The sequence below is a fragment of the Capricornis sumatraensis genome, chromosome 14 (assembly GCF_032405125.1).
Source record: "Capricornis sumatraensis isolate serow.1 chromosome 14, serow.2, whole genome shotgun sequence".
NCBI lineage: Eukaryota > Metazoa > Chordata > Mammalia > Artiodactyla > Bovidae > Capricornis > Capricornis sumatraensis.
Genome location: NC_091082.1, coordinates 83,292,647 through 83,313,366, shown reverse-complemented (window position 1 = coordinate 83,313,366; position 20,720 = coordinate 83,292,647). Strand labels below are relative to the sequence as shown.

Genomic DNA, 20,720 nt, shown 5'->3' with positions numbered 1-20,720 from the left:
CCAGGCTCCTCCGTCCATGGGATTTGCCAGGCAAGAGTACTGGAATGGGTTGCCATTGCCGTCTCCAAGATTCTCCTTGACCAAATTTTAATCAGGCTCCTCTAAACTCCCTTCTCAGTTAGGTTCTGGCTTTTGAGCTTCTGTATTTGTCTCTGCACTCAATTATCCTGCTAGAACAGTTTAGCCGGAATACCCCACCCTCTATATCTGATACCTGGTTCCTTAACCTCTTCCCCAACCCCATCCCACCAGGTGATGTGTGACCAATCCCACCTGCCTTCAACCAGAATCCTGTTGGTTCAGTTTAGCCAAAATCCCCCGACACCCCGCGTTATGTCTTGTCAGTTCTCATCCACTGACGTGCCCGCCACCCTCATGCAGCTCCTGGGCTGCAAATTCCCACTATTCCTTGCCTGGAATTGAGCCCATTCTCGCCCCCACAGGTCAGAACCTACTGAACGAAGTTTGCCTTACCGTTAACAAGTCTCAGGAATAACTTTTCTGTATCAGGTCCATCCACAGGGGAACAGGGAATGGGTTCCCCGAGCTGCTCACCCAAACAGTTCGGCGTCAGCCTCTGCCTCATTTCCCCAGTGTCTGGAAAACCACACGACTAGGACCGCCTGGTAAACGTGTAGTCTTCAGGGAAGCCATCCCGGCACCACCCGGGACTGCGCTCCAAACGCACAATCCCGGGCACTGGCCCCCAAAGTTAGCCTGTGGACCTTTTCTCGCTTCGGGTTTCTTTCCTGTCCTACCAGCTGTATGCTTATGTGTACAATTTTCAATGTTTTCTGTGGACAGTAAGAAGTCAAACACTAATTTTAGGAGCAACTGCGTTAGCTGCGTTCGGTTGGGTTCTTCAGACGCGGGGCGGCGCAGGCGGAGACGCTGTCGCCTGCCGCTGAGGGCCCGCCGCGAACCGCCCCAGACCGGGAGGACGCCGTCCGCTCGCGCCGCGGTGCCCCCGCCCAGGCCTCCGCAACTCCGCCTCGTCTTCTCCTCCGCCGGTCCCCGCAAGGCTGTCCCCCAGGGCCGGACTGGCTCGGTCACACCGGCCACTGAACCGCCGCGAAAACCCGGACTAACGGACTCGGGGTGTCGTCGCTGGGGTCGCCCGGGAGCGGGGGCATCACGGAGCATGCGCGGGGAGGGTGAGCGCGCGCACATGCGCAAGGCCGCGCGCTGGGGGCTGTCGGGCGGCAGCGAGGCTGCGCGCGGCTGACGTGTTCGGTGGCCGCGGCGGCTGCGGCGGCGGCGGCGGGGCGACGGCAGGGGAAAGGCGGGCGGGGCCGGGGGCTGAACCCGGAAGTGTCTCGGCGCCGGAGCGAGCGCGCCCGGAGTGGAGCTTGGCGGCCGGGAGCCAGCGGGGAGCCCTGCGTTCCCGGGTAAATGGACACGCGGGGCGTCCGCGCGGGGAGCCGGTGGGCGGGCGGCGGGGGGTCGCCGTCGGTGGCGCGGTCTCTGCCCGGCGGGGGCCCGGGGAGGCTCTGCTCTGGCGACCGTCCCCCGGGTGACCCCGACCTCGTCTTCGCGACGCTCCCAGGGCAGTCCCGCCGGGCGCCTCCGGCCTTTGGACCCTCGCCGGCCGGGATGAGGTGCGCCTCACCGCCCCGGGGAAACGTGTTAATGGGTGGCGGGGAGGGGGAGGGAACGTGGGTTCCGTGGCCGCGACGGCCTGAGTGTCAGCGCCCCGGCGCTCTTGCATCGCGAAGGTGGCCGCCTCGACCTGCCCCGCGGCAGGCTCGGGGGAGCCTCCCCTTCTGCCCGCTTTCCCGCTACTCCGTTCGGGAATAGGGCCTGCAAGGTGTGCCCTGCCTCCTTCAAAATTATTCTTTTGTTGGCTTTTTCTAACCCGGCCCTTCTCGTTCTCCGCCCTAAAATCTCAGCCACGAATGCGTGGAAGCGGCGACTTTGTCATAATTTACTTCTCATTTAGGATGAATTTGTTGACAGTACCGCGAGTGATTTAGGATGGCTGGGCCGTAGAGTTGTTTTACGTGGTTCTACTCTCTTCTTCACAGACCATGCAACCCTCGGGCACGCCCCTCCAGAAGCTGTGATCTCAGACAATCCTGTTTTCCTTCATAAATCCCTCAAGACACTTATGAAGTTTCTTGTTCTGAAACCGTTGTACTGCAATGAAGAAGAGGAGAAAGGTTACTTCACATCTTGACGAGAAGATCCATCTAGGCTACCATAAAGATTCCCCGGAAGGAAATGTTGTAGAGCCCTGTGACCAAGTAACCTACACTCATTCCACAGAAAGACCAGCTCCTGAAACCCTACGCTGTTATCAGGAACTTCCTCCCTCCCCGGATCAGAGGAAACTTCTGAGTTCTTTGCAGTACAATAAGAACTTGCTGAAGTATTTGAATGATGACAGGCAGAAGCAACCGTCTTTCTGTGACTTACTTATCATAGTAGAAGGAAAAGAATTTAGCGCCCATAAAGTTGTCGTTGCTGTTGGCAGTAGTTATTTCCATGCATGTTTGAGCAAAAATCCGAGCACGGATGTTGTCACCCTGGATCACGTAACGCACTCCGTTTTTCAGCATTTGCTTGAATTTCTTTACACATCAGAATTTTTTGTGTACAAATATGAAATCCCTCTTGTTTTAGAGGCTGCAAAATTTCTGGATATTATAGATGCAGTTAAGCTGCTAAATAACGAAAATGTTGCCACTTTTCAGTCTGAGCTAACGGAAAAGTCATCACCAGAAGAAACACTAAGTGAATTAACTGGAAGACTATCAAGTAATCATCAGTGTAAATTCTGTAGTAGACATTTTTGTTATAAGAAGTCTTTAGAGAATCATTTGTCGAAAACCCATAGGTCCCTTTTATTAGGGAAAAAACATGGGTTAAAAATGCTGGAGAGAAGTTTTTCCACAAGAAGATCAAAACGGAATCGAAAGTGCCCTGTTAAGTTTGAGGACACCAGTGATGATGAGCAAGAAAGTGGTGATGGGTCAGACAATTTAAATCAAGACAGTTTTGATAAGGAAAAGTCAGACAGAAATGATTCTGAGGATCCCGGAAGTGAATATAATGCTGAAGAAGATGAGCTAGAGGAGGAAATGTCAGATGAATATTCTGACATTGAAGAACAGAGTGAAAAAGATCAGAATGATGCAGAAGAGGAGCCGGAGGCCGGTGATTCTGTCGGAAGCATTCATGAGGGGTTAACCCCTGTCATCATTCAGAACAGTAACAAAAAAATATTGCAGTGTCCCAAATGCGATAAGACATTTGACCGCATAGGTAAGAAAGAAAAGCTTGTTTCTTGTCTCTAATAAGAAAGCATGTTTCTTGTCTCTAATAATTTACTTTTCATGGATACTTTAAAGGTGATAATTAAAAACTAAACTTTGAAAATAACTTTTGAAAAGTATGGAGGGTATTTGATTTTTGATCTGTACTTTATCCTGTTATTATAAATTTATTGTGATTCAGGAATTAAGTATTTACATTACCTTTTATTTTCTCTTCCTCATGTCCTGGCAGTAGGTGACAGATCATTAGTTCCTGTGTTTAGTATGGAAAATTCCAGAGTGCCAATAATTATGAATATAGCATTTTGATTTATATGCTAATTTAATTTAAGTGCTATTTTTGAGTCATCATAGAAAGTTGAAATAGGCCATATTGTATGTAATTTAATAATTCCTGTACTGTTTCCCCTTGAGCGTGGTAATATGTGAGTCATAAATATAGTCACTTTTCCAGTATCCAGTACTGTTTAGAACTGGGATGTTTCAGATTAAGAATAGTTAGGGATAAAACTAAATTACTAAATATAATAAATGCCTTCATTCTGTAGGCAGAGACTTTAGGAAGTGTTATTATAATAATGAATAAATCAATATTTTCTTTATTAGAAAAGCATATGAAAAGTGATATGAAAGTGAAAAGGATATGAAAGGGAAAGTATTAGTTGCTCATTTGTGTCTGACTCTGCGACCTACTGGACTGTAGCCCACCAGGCTCCTCTGTCCATGGAATTCTCCAGGGAGGAATACCTGGAGTGGGTTGCCATTTCCTTCTCTGGGGATCTTCCCAGCCCAGGGATCGAACCTGGGTCTCTTGCATTGCAGGCAGTCAGTGAATATTTAATTTCAGGAGAGCTTACTTGCTAGTAAAATAATTTTTGGAGGTGTCTTATATGGACTTTATAATGTGAACTTTAAAATTGCAGCAATTCACCTATTTACATATAAATGAGAGTTATGAAATTGGGGACTGTATTTTACCACATAGAATGATAAAAGAAGCAGATAAGTATTTGACCTTGTAAAATTACTTATACATGTAATATATCCCCATGTGTCCCTAGTGGGTCAGATGGTCGAGTCTGGCTGCAGTGCTGGAGACCCAGGTTTGATACCTGGTTAGGAAGATCCCCTGGAGAAGGAAAGGCGACCCACTCCAGTATTCTTGCTGTATTCTTGCCTGGAAAATCCCATGGACAGAGAAGCCTGACAGGCTTCAGTCCATGGGGTGGCAAAGAGTCAGACATGACTGAGCAACTTCACTTACTGACGTTATTGAGTTAGGAGGAAACTGGTTAAATAAGGTATTGGTTTGCTCTCAAAATACTCAACAGTGTAAACTATGTAAGCAGTGTAAGTAGTAGGTGCCCTTTTTTTGCTTTTTTATGCCTTTGAATATTTTTCTCTAAATTAGAATGCTTTTGACAATCCAACTTAATAATTGTTCATTGCTCTTTTTAGTGTGTTTAATGTTCTGTACAAATGAATAGAGTAACTTTTTGAGCAACTAGTCAGTTGGAGACAAGTAGCTTGTTAAACTAAGGCTGGTAAATGTTCTTGTAGAGCTGTGGACCCGTACTGTGAGCATTACAGGGAACAGAAGAACATTCTTGAATTGAGATACCTGACAAAGTTTCATCTTTCCAGTTGATTCTGCCTTTTTAGACTTTACTCTTAGCACACGCTTCCTGTATCATGCCTTGTTCTCAGTGGTGCTCAGGCGTGTCCGGCTCCTTGCCACCCCGTGAACTGTAGCCCGCCAGGCTCCTCTGGTCATGGGATTTTTCCCGGCAAGGATACTGGAATGGGTTGCCATTTCCTTAATTTGGCCTAATTTGATTTGAGATGTGTGAGAGCAGGGTCAGTCTGCCAGTGGCATTGTGGGTCCAGCAGATAGATATCAGACTCTTGTATCCAACACTGGGCCTGTGGGATGCATTGTGAGCAAGGGATTCTGGGTTCAGGTAAGAAAAGGAAGATGATACTCAATCTCTATTAACACTCTCAAATTCTCTAGCAAACAAACTTGTCAATTTTACTTAACCTGGCATTTTCTCAGATAACTTTATCACGGGACATTTGGAAACTCCCAGGAAACTAGAGTTCTGTGCACACTATTTGGGGAAATACTGCATAAGTTAAGGTCTTGATGTACTAAAAAGAAGGCATTTTGCAGCTTTTTAAACTAAGGTTAGTTCAGATAATCAGATAAATGTGGGTATCAATAGATCACATTGTTAGCTTATTTCCAGCCTCCTTTCTGGATGTGTTTTATATTATCCCCCTCTTATTGAACCCCTCTTTTGCTTAGCCTCACTGGGGCTGCTGACTTCTCCCCTGTGCAGAGAAAGAGAAGAGATTGAGATTATGATTTTATCATACTGGTTACGAAGCGTTGATATGAGCTGTGGCGATGTCAGACTGCCTGCATTTTTGCATCCAGGTCTTTTGTGAGTTACTTCACCTGTGTGTACTTTTGTCTCCTCACAGATAGAATGGATGGTGTTAATAGTACCTTCTCATGGGGGTTACTATGAGGATTAAATAGGATAGTCTTTGTGAAATTTGTGTGTATATAGTATGAAATTACAATACTGTGAAATTTAGGTGTGCAGTGAATGCTAGCTGCCCTTCTTCATCGTTAATATAGTTTCTGTGTGTCTGTACTATGCCAGACACTAAACAAACATGAAGCGATATGTTCTTTGTCGTCAAGAATCTTAGAGATTAATGAGTACATGCAGAAACACAGTTATATTATAATAAAGATGATCTTACCAGGACAGGGACAGACGCTTAGGGGAATCGGGAAAGATTTCATGGAGCAGGTAGCATTTGAGCTGGGAACATAAGAAAGGGAGGAGCTTGCAAGGCAGAAGGACCAACAAGTACAAAGACTTTAAGGTAGTTAGGTTCTGGAAATTGCTAAAACTAGGGTGATTTCAGGGTGGGCTGCTGCTGCTGCCGCCAAGTCGCTTCAGTCGTGTCCAACTCTGTGCGACCCCATAGATGGCTCCCCAGTCCCTGGGATTCTCCAGGTAAGAACAGTGGAGTGGGTTGCCATTTCCTTCTCCAGTGCATAAAAGTGAAAAGTGAAAGTGAAGTTGTTCAGTTGTGTCCGACTCTTTGTGACCCCATGGACTGCAGCCTACCAGGCTCCTCTGTCCATGGGATTTTCCAGGCAAGAGTACTGGAGTTGGGTGCCATTGCCTTCTCTGTCAGGGTGGGCAAGTAGGCGTAATGAAAATGATGAGAGATGAGGATTGGCAAGTGAGCAGAGGTCATGTTTTGAGTAGTTTGTATGCAGTGCAGAGGAGTTTTTAATCCAGTAAGCGATAAAAAGTTGAGAAAACAGAGGAAATGACCGCCATAGGCATTTTAGAAAGGTAGACTGGCTTCAGGGAAGAGAAGGAAGTTGGAAAGAGCAGAGGGTTATTTCAGGCTTGGGCTAGAAGGATGAGCAGCATTGGGAATGGGATGCGAGACAGGGTGGATCAGAGCTGCAGGCTTCAGTGGACTGGTGACGGGTAGAATGAAAAGAACAGGCAGATGGAGAAGACCTGTGATTCTTCAGTGTCCTCCTGTATCATCTCTATCAGAAGTCCTCTTTCTTCTTGAAACACTTCCAGGGCTACTTTCCAATAACCCTTGTATCACCCACATTTCTTTAGGAGGTTTTTTAAATGTCCACCTAGGATTTTGGTTGTTATTTCCCTGCCTCATCACATTGTGAGCTGGAAAGTGTTGTCTGTTACTTTTAGTTAGTATCCTTGATGAAAGCCCAGGTCATTTAAAATGAGTAAGTTTTCAGTAAGTTCCTGTTTAATTGAACTAGGGTGAAAGATTGACATCTGACTTGTAAGAAGCCTTTAACTTGCTGTTTCAGAGTGGGTTTATGAGAGGTAACTAATAAGCTCTGGAACCACATGTAGTTTACTGATTTGATTCTCTCACTTTGGATCTTTTATCTTTTTTGATGTGTTTCATAGATGCTCAGAGGCAGACTCCTGATCCAGTTGTGCTTTCCTGAGGCTCCAGCTGTCCTCCTCTCTGCCCATTCTCATGCAGATAGGAGTCCTTTGACCTTTCCCCCCTTAAACTGAAAACCTAGGGGTGAAAAGGCAAAAATCAAATGGGGAAAAGATGACAGATAGGGGTGAGAGAAAAAAACTTTGGATGATTTGTCTTTTCTGTCCTTTCCTTAGATTAAATTTGATCTCTTCTAGAAGCAGAAAATATTTTGTAGCTTTGAAAAAAATGTGACTTATTTAAGACTATCCTGACAGATTCCAGTTGGTTCTGAATAGGGAAGCGTTTTGACTTACGGCATACTTCTCTACTTTAAAGTTAAATATTTTAGTGAAGTGTTCTTCATGCCATGCCAAATGAATAAATTTGAGGTATAATTTAAGATTTGGCATATGAGATATATAATGAGCTAATTTGGTGATGTTTCTCTTTGAAAAAGTTCCACATGAAATCTGATAATAATTTAACATGACCCATTTGGAATGAAACCCAAGGTCAAGTTTTGTTATGTGTAAATATGTGTATTCTATATCTCCTAGTTTGGAACATAATTCACATTGGGATTCAGTCAGAAAAATGCTGTGGATGAAATTTCTTAATATTATGTATTTTCTATTGGAGGTCAAGAATGGTTGGGCATAACTTAGTATTCTGTGAAGGAACACTGAGGGTTTTTTTGATGGAAACTATTTGATAACCTTGAAGTAAACACTTGATTTATACATTATTATTGAATTCCCCCCCACCTAATAAGAAAAGAAAGAGAGATTTGTTGTCTGTGTTTATGCGAGGAGAACCCCTGCCCTCAACAACCCTACCAGTTGATTTAAACGTGGGATTTCATTGTACATTTACCTGACTTTGTGGTTCAGCGTTCCCTCAGAAGCTGTCTCTTGTTCAGAAATTCAAAGCCATGCAGATAACATTTCCTGCAGTGCCTCTGTGCATACATTTGAGTTGACATAATAGAAACTTTTTTTATTTTAGAGATTCTGATTGTTACAGTAAATTATTCAAATTTATGTATTTTCATAGGTGTCTTTGGACTTTACTGAATTTATTTTAAAACAGTTTTCTTTTTAGGCGGTTAAATCGTGTTAAGTCTTCTGGTCTGTAGGCAAATGGAAGTTTAACAATCAGAAGTAGTTTTGATCTTTAACTGCCACTTAATGGCTTTATTATTCAACTACATATAACTTAATTTGCAAGCAAGACTTTCTTGACAAGGGAAATTCTACTAATTATTAATTTGACATCTTCCCAACAGAGGTATTTTCATAGAAAATAAAAGGTTTGGGGAAGATTTTTCTTATAATGTGAGATTTTTAAGTTGCTCTTCCCATTCACTTGGGTAAAAATCAGGAGACTTTAGTAGTAGGAGGTTAAGTTAGCTTTCAGTTCTGAGACTGTGCTAAGTATGCAGTCAGTCCCCTGGTAGAAATAGTCCCATTCCGAAAATCACTTGTAACTTAGTAATTTAAAAATCATACTGTATACTCTTGATTCATTATTTACATAATTTAAAAAGCAAGCTTATGAAAAATGTGAAACGTGAAAACTTTTACAATCATGGAAGACTTTTTTGTTTTAATTCCATAAAATGACCCCTATCTTTGCCAAATTAAAATTGTGGGTTATTAGTACATATTGCTAATGTTTGGATTCTGTACCTTTTCTGGTATCCAATAAATGCGTAAAAAGTATTTTGGAATCCAGTACAAGCATGCTATATTTTTTTAAATTAATTAATTTAATTGGAGGATAATTCAAGCATGCTGTATTATAATAGAGAAAGATTAAAATCAACTCAAAAAACACTTCCCCCAAGAAATTATGTTATAGCAGTATTATTCTGGTTATATCCTGCAAAAAATAATAAAAATACATGCTTTTCCAACTTTTTTTGGATAGTTCAAGGTTAGAAATACATAATTATGCTATATGCATATTAATATGTATGTGTATGTTCAGTTGCTCAGTTGGGTCCAACTCTTTATGACCCCATGGTCACAAAGGCTTCTCTGTTCATGGAATTCTCCAGACAAGAATACTGGAATGGGTAGCCATTCTCTTGTCTAGGACATCTTCCTGACCCAGGGATGGAACCATAGTCTCCTGTGTTATAAGCAGATTCTTTACTGTCAAAGCCACCAGAGAAGCAAAAGATGCATAGATCATCGTATGGTCTGTGCTTAAATACCTTGTGGATTTTTTATCCTATCTTGGTTTTTCTTTGCTTATAATGTTATCCTCCCCCCTTACATTAAGGGAAATACCTTGGTTCCCTTTCTTCAGTATTCTTATGTAAGTGCAGTGCAATTAATTTTTAGATAATACTCTCTGTGTTTATTAAATTTAATCATATTTAAGTTTAATTAAGTCCCATTTGTTTATTTTTTATTCTCATTACTCTAGGAGATGGGTCAAAAAGGATCTTGCTGTGATTTATGTCAAAGAGTGTTGTTCTGCCTATGTTTTCCTCAAAGAGTTTTGCAGTGTCTGGCCTTGCATTAGGTCTTTAATCCATTTTGAGTTTATTTTTGTGTATGGTGTTAGGAAGTGTTCTAATTTCTCTCTGTTACATGTCCAGTTTTTCCAGCACCACTTATTGAAGAGTCTGCCTTTTCTACATTGTATATTCTTGCCACCTTTGTCAAAGACTAGGGGACCTTAGGTACTTGGCTTTGTTGCTGGACTTCCTATCATGTTTCACTCATCTATATTTCTGTTTTCGTGCCAGTACGATACTGTTTTGATTACTTTAGCTTTGTAATGTAGTCTGAAGTCAGGAAGCCTGATTGTTCCTGCTCTGGTTTTCTTTCTCAAGATTGCTTTGGCTATTTGGGGTCTTTTGTGTTTCTATACTAAGTAAAACTTTTTGATCTAGTTCTGTGAAAAATGCCATTGATAGTCTGATAGGGATTGTGTTGAATCTGTACATTGCTTTGGGTAGTATGGTCATTTTTACAATACTGATTCTTCTAATCCAAGAACATGGTGTGTCTAAATGTCCATCAACAGATGAATAGATAAAGAAGATGTGGTATATATGTACAGTGGAATATTACTCAGCCGTAAACAGGAGCGAAATTGGGTCATTTGGAGTGATGTGGATGGACCTAGAGTCTGTCATACAGAGTGAAGTAAGTCAGAGAAAAATAACATATATTAATGCATGTGTGTGGGATCTAGAAAAATGGTACAGATGAACCTATTTGCAGGGCAGAAATAGAGACAGACATAGAGAACAGACCTATGGGCCCTGGGGTGGCTGGGAAGGGGAGGGTGGATTTGCGAGGCAAGTGACATACATACACTCCCATGTGTACATTAGATAGCAGTGGAGACCTGCAGTGCAGCACGGGGAGCTCAGCGTGGTGCTCTGTGATGAGCTAGGGGGATGGGATGGTGGAGGAGAGGTCCAGGAGGGAGGGGACAGGTGTAGACATACAGCTGATTCACACTGCTGTACAGCAGAAACTGACACGACCTCATAAAGCAATTGTACTCCAAAAATTGTATTTAGATGCATGTAATAAATTGGTGAATGTAGACAAATAATTATGATTATCTTTTTTCCTCATGGCCTTAGAATATTTTGTTTTTTATCTAATCTCCATGATACATGTACGACTTACATATTTTTTTAAAGTGTGTGGGTGAAATGTTATTTGCCTATTAGCTTTCGCCTGAAGAAAAATTTATGTATATATATTTTTTCAGGACAAAGCGAAGCTAAGCTTATCATAGAAAATTGCTCTTCATATTGATGGTGTTTTTTCTTATTTCTGTTGCCTTTCACTCAAAAGTATCCTTAGTTAAAATTTCCATTTTATGCTACTAGATGTGCATAGTCACAGCTTTGATTACAGAATAATAATCATAGCCAGCGTTAACTGATAGAGCTCGTAATGGGTTAGAAAACAGTAGTGTCTTATGTGTATTAGCTGATTTATTATTACAGTAATCCTCTGAAGTAAATACTATCATTCTATTTTTATTTTTGCACTTTTTCATTATGCCACTATTATTTTTTCAAATAAGAAAGATTTGAAAAAGGTTACTTGTCCAAGGTCACATAGCCTGCAATTTAAAGTGTTGTGATTCATGTCCAGGTGCCTGGATCCAGGGTCTCTGCCCCTACCATTGATACTGGTCTGCCTCTATAATGTGAAATTGTATATTCTGAATAATGATGTAAAAGGCTTTTAGTATAAGGTGGCTCAGTGGTACAGAAGCTGCCTGCCAGTGCACAAGACGCAGATTCCATCCCTGGATCCGGAAGATCCCCTGGAGAAGAAAATGGCACCCCACTCCAGTATTCTAGCCTGGAGAATGCCGCAGACAGAGGAGCCTGGCGGGCTACAGTCAATGGTGTTGCAAAGAGTCAGACATAACTTAGCGACTAAACACATCACCACCATCATAAGTAGGAATATAAATAAAAATTAAGCCAAAATGTGTCCTTTTATTTCATTTTTAAATTGTCACTTTTCTTTTTGGACAAGCTGTATTAAAATTTCTTTTTTCAATTTTTTTTATTGAACTCTATTTGATTTACAATATTGTGTTAGCTTCAGGTGTACAACAAAGTTACTCAGTTTTATATAAATTATTTTCCATGATAGGTTAGTAATGTGTGTGAGTCTGTTTCTGTTTGTAAATAACTTTATTTGTATTATTTTTTATATTCGCCTGTCATAGGTGACTTTGTCATATTTGACTTACTTTGACTTAGTATGATAATCTCAGGGTCCATCCATGTTTCTGCAAATGGCAGTATTTCACCATTTTTTATGGATGGGCAATATTCCATTATATATATATGTGTAGGTGTGTGTATACACGTATATATACATACAACATCTTTTTTATCCATTCATCTGTTTATGGACATTTAGGTTGTTAGGTCCTATAATTTAGGACATTATATTCAGAATATAATACAGATCTCACATTAATATGCCTCCAGGTGTCTGCATTATACCCGCTCATTTTGTCATTTTCTTACTTTTCTTTATTACCTAAGTATGTGGGCCTTAGTAAATTTATGTTAAGCATGCAGTCAGTCCCCGTGATGCGCTTGTGTCCTAATGTCTTAATAAGCTGGAGAAGTCTTGTATGAATGGGCTGTAGTGTAAATTTTGTTGAGTAATGCTAGATTTGTAGTACCCTTTCCAGATTTCCTTCTGTGGGAAGAGAGATGAAGATATATGAGCTATAGAATATATTATGTTGCCTTTTGTGATATTTTTTTAAAAGTCTGCTAATCTGTAGGTTCCTTTCAGTTTGTGTCTATTAAATATACTGTTTATCATGAGATTTTATTCCACTGTCTAATTTCAGTCACTGTGTAGTAACGGTACTGAGCTTAATTTTCATTTCTGTCTCTTCATAGGGAAATATGAGAGCCACACACGTGTTCACACAGGTGAGAAGCCCTTTGAGTGTGATATTTGCCACCAGCGCTATTCGACAAAGTCTAACCTAACTGTTCACAGAAAGAAGCACAGTAATGAAACAGAATTTCATAAGAAGGAGCACAAGTGCCCTTACTGTAATAAACTTCATGCAAGCAAGAAGACTTTAGCCAAGCATGTTAAGAGGCAAGTATGATCTTGCTTCCATAGTAGATTCTAATGTGCCTTCTCATTTAAATATGTAGTGAGCCAAACACACCTATGGAGTGCTTGTTTCCACTCCTTTCATTGCTTAAAATTTTCTAGATGACAAATTTTTTAAGAAAAGAACAGCAAATATTAGTTCATGCTTGTGAGATTAAGTTTTTTGAGGTTGAAACAAAAACAACAATCTATATTCTAGAAATTTAAGAAACGACATTTTTATTATCCTTAGTTTTGTGTCTTGGGTTTTGACAAGTATATTTTCAATGTATGTGATTATACAACTCCAGAAAACTTATTCCTCATGCTCAGCTTTGTCTTTAGTATATAAAAATTTGTGAGAGAATATTTATATTTAACTGAGAAATTAAATTTACTGAACTAGGGACTAAAGTCAAGTGAGTTGCCTTGAAGATTCTCTGTGAATAGATAGGTTCCAGAATATATTTAAAATGATTACATTTTACTTTGACTATTTCTGCATAAATTTAGGCACACACATTCATATATTAAAATGATAGCGATTCTTAAAATACTCAGATGTGCCTGTCTCTAATAAAGGAATCACTGCTAGATTCTTATAATTAACTGTTAACATGTCAAATAGAGTACTGACTTAACTAATATCATCTTTTCCTAACAGTCTTTTAATTTTTTTTCTTGTAGATTTCATCCTGAAAATGCACAGGAATTTATTTCCATTAAGAAGACTAAGAGTGAAAGTTGGAAGTGTGATGTAAGAGATTTTAAATTGTAGTAGAAAACCCTAAATTAAATGTAGTGTGAACTTTTGTGAAAGTAATTAGAGTAATATAAACTTAGCTTATATCACTTTTAGAATCTTTTATACAGTGTTATTCTAATATTTTTACAAATTAAGCCTGGTATGAGTTACTTTTTGGATGATGGACCTAAAAAATAGAAATCCTAGATTTTATTTTTATTGTAACCACTATAACATGTTTCTATAGTTGTCTATATAAATTATGACATTACTGTTGCATACAATACAAAATGTTAGAATTTTCCCTCCACTTCTGATTATCAGTGGCTATATGTCAAACCACCTGAAAACTTAGTGGCCTTAAATTACTGTTTCACTTTCATCTCATCATTTTGTGGGTCAGTAATAGTAATGGGGCAGGAGTTCGCTAGGTAATTCTTCTGTCCCACGCGGTGCCAGCTGAAGTCACTCAGTTGTTTTCAGCTGGTGGGTAGTCCGTCTGGTCCCGTCTGGTCTGGTTTGGAGCTGCTCCCAAAGTGCCTCACTCGCCTGGCTGGAGGTTGGTGTTGGTCTGCAGCTGGGAGCTCTGCCAGGCCACTGGCCAGGGCCACTTCCTGGAGCTGCTTGAGCTTCCTTCTAGCATGGCACCTGGGCTCCAGGAGGGAAAGAGTGTTCCAGGAAGCCAAGGTGAGCAGTATCATGCTTTTTACAGCCTCACCTTGGAAGTCTCAGAGCACCACTTCTAGCATGTTCTGTTGGTCATACAAGCCACTCCAGCCAGGGAAGATTTAAGGGGAGTGGAATCAGTCTCTATTTTACAATGATAGGAGAAGCAATGAATTTGTAGGTATTTTTTATTCTGCTGCTGCTGCTGCTACTGCTGCTAAGTTGCTTCAGTCGTGTCCAACTCTGTGCGACCCCATAGATGGCAGCCCACCAGGCTCCCCCGTCCCTGGGATTCTCCAGGCAAGAACACTAGAGTGGGTTGCCATGTCCTTCTCCTTTTATTCTTCTATACCCACTAAAGTCAGTCAGTTCAGTTCAGTCACTCAGTTGTGTCTGACTCCTTGCGACCCCATGAATCGCAGCACGCCAGTCCTCCCTGCCCATCACCAACTCCCAGAGTTCACTCAGACTCACGCCCATCGAGTCCGTGATGCCATCCAGCCATCTCATCCTCGGTCGTCCCCTTCTCCTCCTCCCCCCAATCCCTCCCAGCATCAGAGTCTTTTCCAATGAGTCAACTCTTCGCATGAGGTGGCCAAAGTACTGGAGTTTCAGCTTTAGCATCATTCCTTCCAAAGAAATCCCAGAGCTGATCTCCTTCAGAATGGACTGGTTGGACCTCCTTGCAGTCCAAGGGACTCTGAAGAGTCTTCTCCAACACCACAGTTCAAAAGCATCAATTCCTCGGTGCTCAGCTTTCTTCACAGTCCAACTCTCATATCCATACATGACCACTGGAAAAACCATAGCCTTGACTAGATGTACCTTTGTTGGCAAAGTAATGTCTCTGCTTTTCAATATGGTATCTAGGTTGGTCATAACTTTTCTTTCGAGGAGTAAGCATTTTTTAATTTCATGGCTGCAGTCACCATCTACAGTGATTTTTAGAGCCCCCCAAAATAAAGTCTGACACTGTTTCCACTGTTTCCCCATCTATTTCCCATGAAGTATTGGGACCAGATGCTGTGATCTTCGTTTTCTGAATGTTGAGTTTTAAGCCAAGTTTTTCACTCTCCTCTTTCACTTTTACTTTCACCCCCTAAAGTAGTTTTTCATTATTTAGGTAAATACTGTTTAAATGAGTCACCAGCTGTCATTTTGTCTTTACTCCAAGGCCTCAGTTTATGTGTATGACCGCATTCTCACCATTTCTCTAATCTCAGCTTCTAGGAATTGAGGTTAATTATTTGGGTCTTAGTGGTTTCCTTACCTTATTAAGTTTTATCATTCTCACGTGTAAAATGATAATAACTGTATCTGCCTCCTAGATTTGTTGTGAGAATTAAGTAGAATAATCCACGACTCGCTTAGCTTTGCGCCTGGTGTAGAGTGCATGCCGTGTTGTTACATCTGGCATATAGTGCATGTCTTGTTACTACAGCAGCCTGTCTCCGCCCCCGCCCCCACTTTCTAAATTTGGTGTCTACCAGATTTTTTAAAAAGTTGTGTCTATTCTTTCTGACCACTTTTAAGAGATAAACTTTCAAGTATTTTTTCTGAGGTTTTTTTACTCCAATTCCTAATCAAATATATGGCTAGTATGACATATAATTAGTTTTCAAATATACATTTAATGGATTTAGAAATGTTGACCAGGATTAAGATGACTGTATAATCTGAGTAATCAGCCTATTGGACATGGAAGATGTTGGAATTAGCCGACCTTTAGTGCTAGTTTAAAACAACTTCTTGCTGAAATTCCTCCGGGGCTTCCCTGGTGGCTCCATCGGTGAAGAATCTGCCTGCAGTGTGGAGCCCTGGGTTCATTCAGACCCTGGGTCGGGAAGATCCCCTGGAGGAGGGCACGGTAGCCCACTCCAGTATTGTTGCCTGGAGAATCCTCATGGACAGAGGAGTCTGGCGGGCTGTAGTCCATGGGGTTGCAAGGAGTTGTGACAGGACTGAGCGACTAAGCACAGCACGCTCATTTCTCAAGGCTTCTTTTTTTTCTGTACAGTCAGTTGATTATACTTTTGGTAAGTTTTTTCTTTTGGGAGAAATTCCTGACTACTTGAATTTATATGTTTATTCCTCATCAAAGCTTTATATTTTTATTTTAGATTCACGTTCCCTCATACTTTATGTGCATTTTCCTTTAGATTTGTAAGAAATCTTTTACTCGAAGACCACACTTGGAGGAACATATGATTCTCCATTCTCAAGACAAACCTTTTAAGTGCACCTATTGTGAAGAACATTTCAAATCACGATTTGCACGGTTGAAACATCAAGAAAAGTTCCATCTGGGTAAGCAAATTACTTTTCTAGGACCATCACAGCCACTGTTGGTGAGCACATCGTGCTGGGGAGACTGCTGCTGTGGGACCACTTAGGAGAGGAGCTCGTGTGAGTGGGGCAGGGTTCTTGGAGATGAGTAAACACTGGGTTTGCTTTGTTTTTTGGTGGCACGTGTGTTCGTGGTCAGAACTGCATTTATTTACAGTTGATTGTTGGATAGGTTTGTGAGTGCCTGTTGGATAGGTTTGGTAGGCATTTTTGTCTGTTTGTTTTAGAAAAACCTCATTTCTCAGAGAGTGCAGTAAACTTGGCGTACTTGGAATGCACTGCTGTGCTTGCTGAGTTCTCTGCCTCCTGCTTGTGGCCGCAGTGGAGACTTGTGTTCCAGATAGGTACATTTACGACAGTTTAATCCCAGTAATGAATTATCATCATCCAAGTAGCCTGTTCCCTGTGCTGTTCACTGTTTTTATTGACAACTTGGATAAAAGATAATATACTTCATGTTTTATCAATATGCAACATGAAATAAAGCTCGCAGGGGGAGTGGTAGCAGAAACTAAAAATGTAAAAAAAAAAAATCCGCTGTCAAAAAAGTTAAAACAAATTAACTTAAAATTAATTATCAATAAATACAAAGTTGTACATATGGGAATGTACTTCTAGTCATTGGGAGTTGCAGAGCTGTAAAATGGTACAGAATCCAAAGGCCTCAGTTTTCAGATGGGCTTATTAATAGCAGAGGCTTTTTAGATACTGTCTGAACCAGTAATGTCATATGACTGACAAAAGCAACTGTAGTTTTAAACTACATTAATGAAAACGTATTGTTCAGAATTAGGAAGGTCATCATCTCACTGATTTTAAATTGATCTGGAACATTGCATTCATTTATGGATACCACATTCAGGATGGGTATTGACATATATTCCAGAGGTGGGTAATTACGGCAACATAGGGCTTTAAGTGGGGAAGCCAATGGCACCCCACCACAGTACTGTTGCCTGGAAAATCCAATGGACGGAGGAGCCTGGTGGGCTGCAGTCCATGGGGTTGCACAGAGTCAGACACAACTGAAGCGACTTAGCAGCAGCAGCAGGGCCTGAAGATCATGTCATCTGAAAAACTTTTGAAGGACCTTGAAATATGCTGTTTGGGAAAGGGAGACAGAAGAGCTGTCTTCAGATATTTTCAAGGCTCTATGTGCACAGTGAGGAATACAGTTGCCCCTCAGGATCCGTGGGGGTTGGTTCCAAGACCTCCCCAGACACCCAAATCTGAGGATGCCCAAGTCCCTCCTATAAAATGGGGTAATGTTTGCATATAATGTGCAAATCCCCCTGCATACTTTAAATCATCTTTTGATTACTTAAACAATACCTAATACAATGTAAATGGTATTCACATAGTTGTAAATACAATGTGGGTTTCCCTGGTAGCTCATTGGTAAAGAATCTGCCTGCCAAGCAGGATACCCAGGTTTGATCCCTGGGTCAGGAAGATACCTTGGAGAAGGAAATGGTGACCCATGCTGGTATTCTTGCCTGGGGAAACTGCATGGTTAGAGGAGCCTGGCAGGCTACAGTTCTTGGGGTCATAAAAGAGTCTGACATGACTTAGCATGTAAACAACAACAAAGTACAATGTAGATGCTATGTAAATGGTTGCCAGGGCCTGGAAAATTCAAGTTTTGCTCTTTGGAACTTGATGGAATTGTTTTCAAATATTTTCTATCTGGATTTGGTTGAAACTGCAGATTCTTCAGGGTGGTGTTCAGTGGGCAGGGCATAGCAAGCACGCCATACTTCTTTTTCAACATCCTTTGTCTACCTTTTGGTTTGCCCTTCAGTAGAATTCTGTCTTCTCTCCAGTCATTTATTTGGTAAAATCATGGTGACATTTTGAATCCAGTTAAAGGTCAATATTACTATAAGAAATTTGTGTTTAATTTTTGTAAGACTAAACAGAAACGTGCCACAGTATTTTCAGTCTAGACAATTATCATTACATTTTTTTGGTTATAAGGAGCAACAGTCTATTTCCAAACCATGAGCTCTCTTAAGTCCTCTGTTTATCCTTTGAAAGTTTCTTATTACCTCTTTCCACCCCCCGCCAACCCCAAACTTTGGTAGGTAGCATTTTTTACTTTGATTCAGTCTGATTTCAAGCTAGGAGTTGGCCATTTCAGTTTATGAACCCATTGGTTTATTCAGCATTTATTCTACCAGATGCCTGGTGCCGTACTCAGCTCTGGAGATGTAGAGATGTGCCCTGTCTGCTAGGGCTAAACAGTCTGGAAGGAAAAAGATAACTGTAAACAGATAAGTGGTTGTGTTATGATATGGGCAGTAGCAGTGGGAGGTGTGAATTTATAGCGTGTATTAAATTTAACTTAGTATCTGTTCATAAACATTATATGCACACTAATTCTTCCTTTGTAGGTCCTTTCCCGTGTGATATATGTGGTCGCCAGTTTAATGACACTGGAAATTTGAAACGCCATATAGAGTGTACCCATGGTGGAAAGAGAAAATGGACTTGCTTTATCTGTGGAAAATCAGTACGAGAAAGGTGAGGAATTATCTAAATACCCAGAAAAATCCCGGTACTGTAATGTAGAAATAATCAATGAATATATTTTATAATGTTTAAGGTAAAATAAGATACTTGAATCATGCTTTAGTATGAAACTTAAGTATAAAAGAAATTACATAAAATGTTATGGAAGGTAATATGAGGTCAGGATTTTCAAATTTAGATGGTGGATTTAACAGAGACATCATTTTGTCTCTTTCTGAAACCCCAGTAAATATTCATTAAAGGTTGTTTGTTCATTCATTCATTCATTTTGAAGACATAAGCAACAAAGACAGCAAGACAGGAAAGCCACAAGAGCAGCCCAGGTTTGGAAGCTCAAAAGCAGTATCGGTGGGAACTGACCTAGCAGGTCTGAGGAGGACAGATCCCAGAGTGGTAATGGAGAAATGGAGAGCCTCGACTCCTTGCAGAGTCCACAGAAGGTGCGGGAACTGGCAGGCCCAGATGCCCTGGAACCAGGGTGACTGGCAGGCGGAGTAAGGCTGCTCTGCAAGGGAAGTTAGAGCAGTGGGTTCTCCTCTGTCGCCCACCAGGCCTGTGCTGGACAGCCACCCCCCGCAGTGGCAGATGGCTGTGTGGAGTCATGCAGTCGGACACACGGCTGTGAGCCCCAGATACGGCACAGCACAGTGTGCTGCCTAGCGACGTGCGCTGCACAGGCAGTAAGACAAAGAAAGGGGGCCCTGCCCTAAATGGCTGTTTCCAAGAGAGGCACAAGCGGAGGAGCAGACCCAGGAGACCACGTGGAAGTGTTGTCAGTGACGGGAGTGTTCTCTGTCTCATCCTGCACACAGCACTCTTTAGACAGTGTGTGCGTATTAGTATGCTTCAGTACAACTGAAGTGACACTTTCCTAAAAGAGCAAATGGGTACAACGGCAGAAAAATCAGTCTGCTATATTTATATGAAAACTTGTATTTACCTGATTAGTAAAATATAAAGTATATCTTATACAGTATAAATCATTTTTTCCCTTAAAGGTCTTTCTGTAAAAAAATCAAACAAACTGAAAAGGAAAACAGCCTTTCCATCTTTTTACTTGTTAGGGTCTGGGAATAGTTTTCCTGGTGTTGGTGGGCCTGGTGGAGGAGACCGCCTACTGGTGGAGATCTGCCTTTAGGTCACATTCACCTTCATGCCCACTGGACGTGGGGCCGAAATAAAACCAGGTGGTAGTGACAGAAGCCCGCCATGGTCAGATGTACTGTGCTTTCCTTTCTTTCCCCTCAAAATAACTTTGTCTGCCCTTCCTCAGCCTTTATTTTATGTATGTGGGAAATCTCCGAATATTAGAACTGTAGGAGGTGATCCGTCCACAGTCGGTAAGGCTGGAGGATTTAGGACTAGCAACAATTAATAGCCTTTACATGGTTTCCCCGTTTACCATTGCCATCTGGAAATTGCAAGTATCTGTGAAGTTTTCTTTGGCTTAAAACATTACTTTAATAAGTTGTGAGCACATTGGAAAGGAATAGTACTGATAAACTGGGTTTCTTATATATTATTAAA

At 41.3% G+C, this 20,720-nt stretch overlaps 1 protein-coding gene across 1 annotated transcript in view; it reads left to right on the top strand.

The window, feature by feature from the left end:
• The first annotated feature begins 2,141 nt into the window (after positions 1 to 2,141).
• Positions 2,142 to 20,720, top strand: part of ZBTB41 (zinc finger and BTB domain containing 41) — a 29,492-nt gene continuing 10,913 nt past the window's right edge. The window contains exons 1-5 of the mRNA XM_068986542.1: positions 2,142 to 3,264; positions 12,700 to 12,907; positions 13,592 to 13,661; positions 16,475 to 16,622; positions 19,055 to 19,184. Coding sequence (XP_068842643.1) covers positions 2,142 to 3,264; positions 12,700 to 12,907; positions 13,592 to 13,661; positions 16,475 to 16,622; positions 19,055 to 19,184 — 1,679 coding nt within the window. The remainder of the gene's footprint in view (positions 3,265 to 12,699; positions 12,908 to 13,591; positions 13,662 to 16,474; positions 16,623 to 19,054; positions 19,185 to 20,720) is intronic.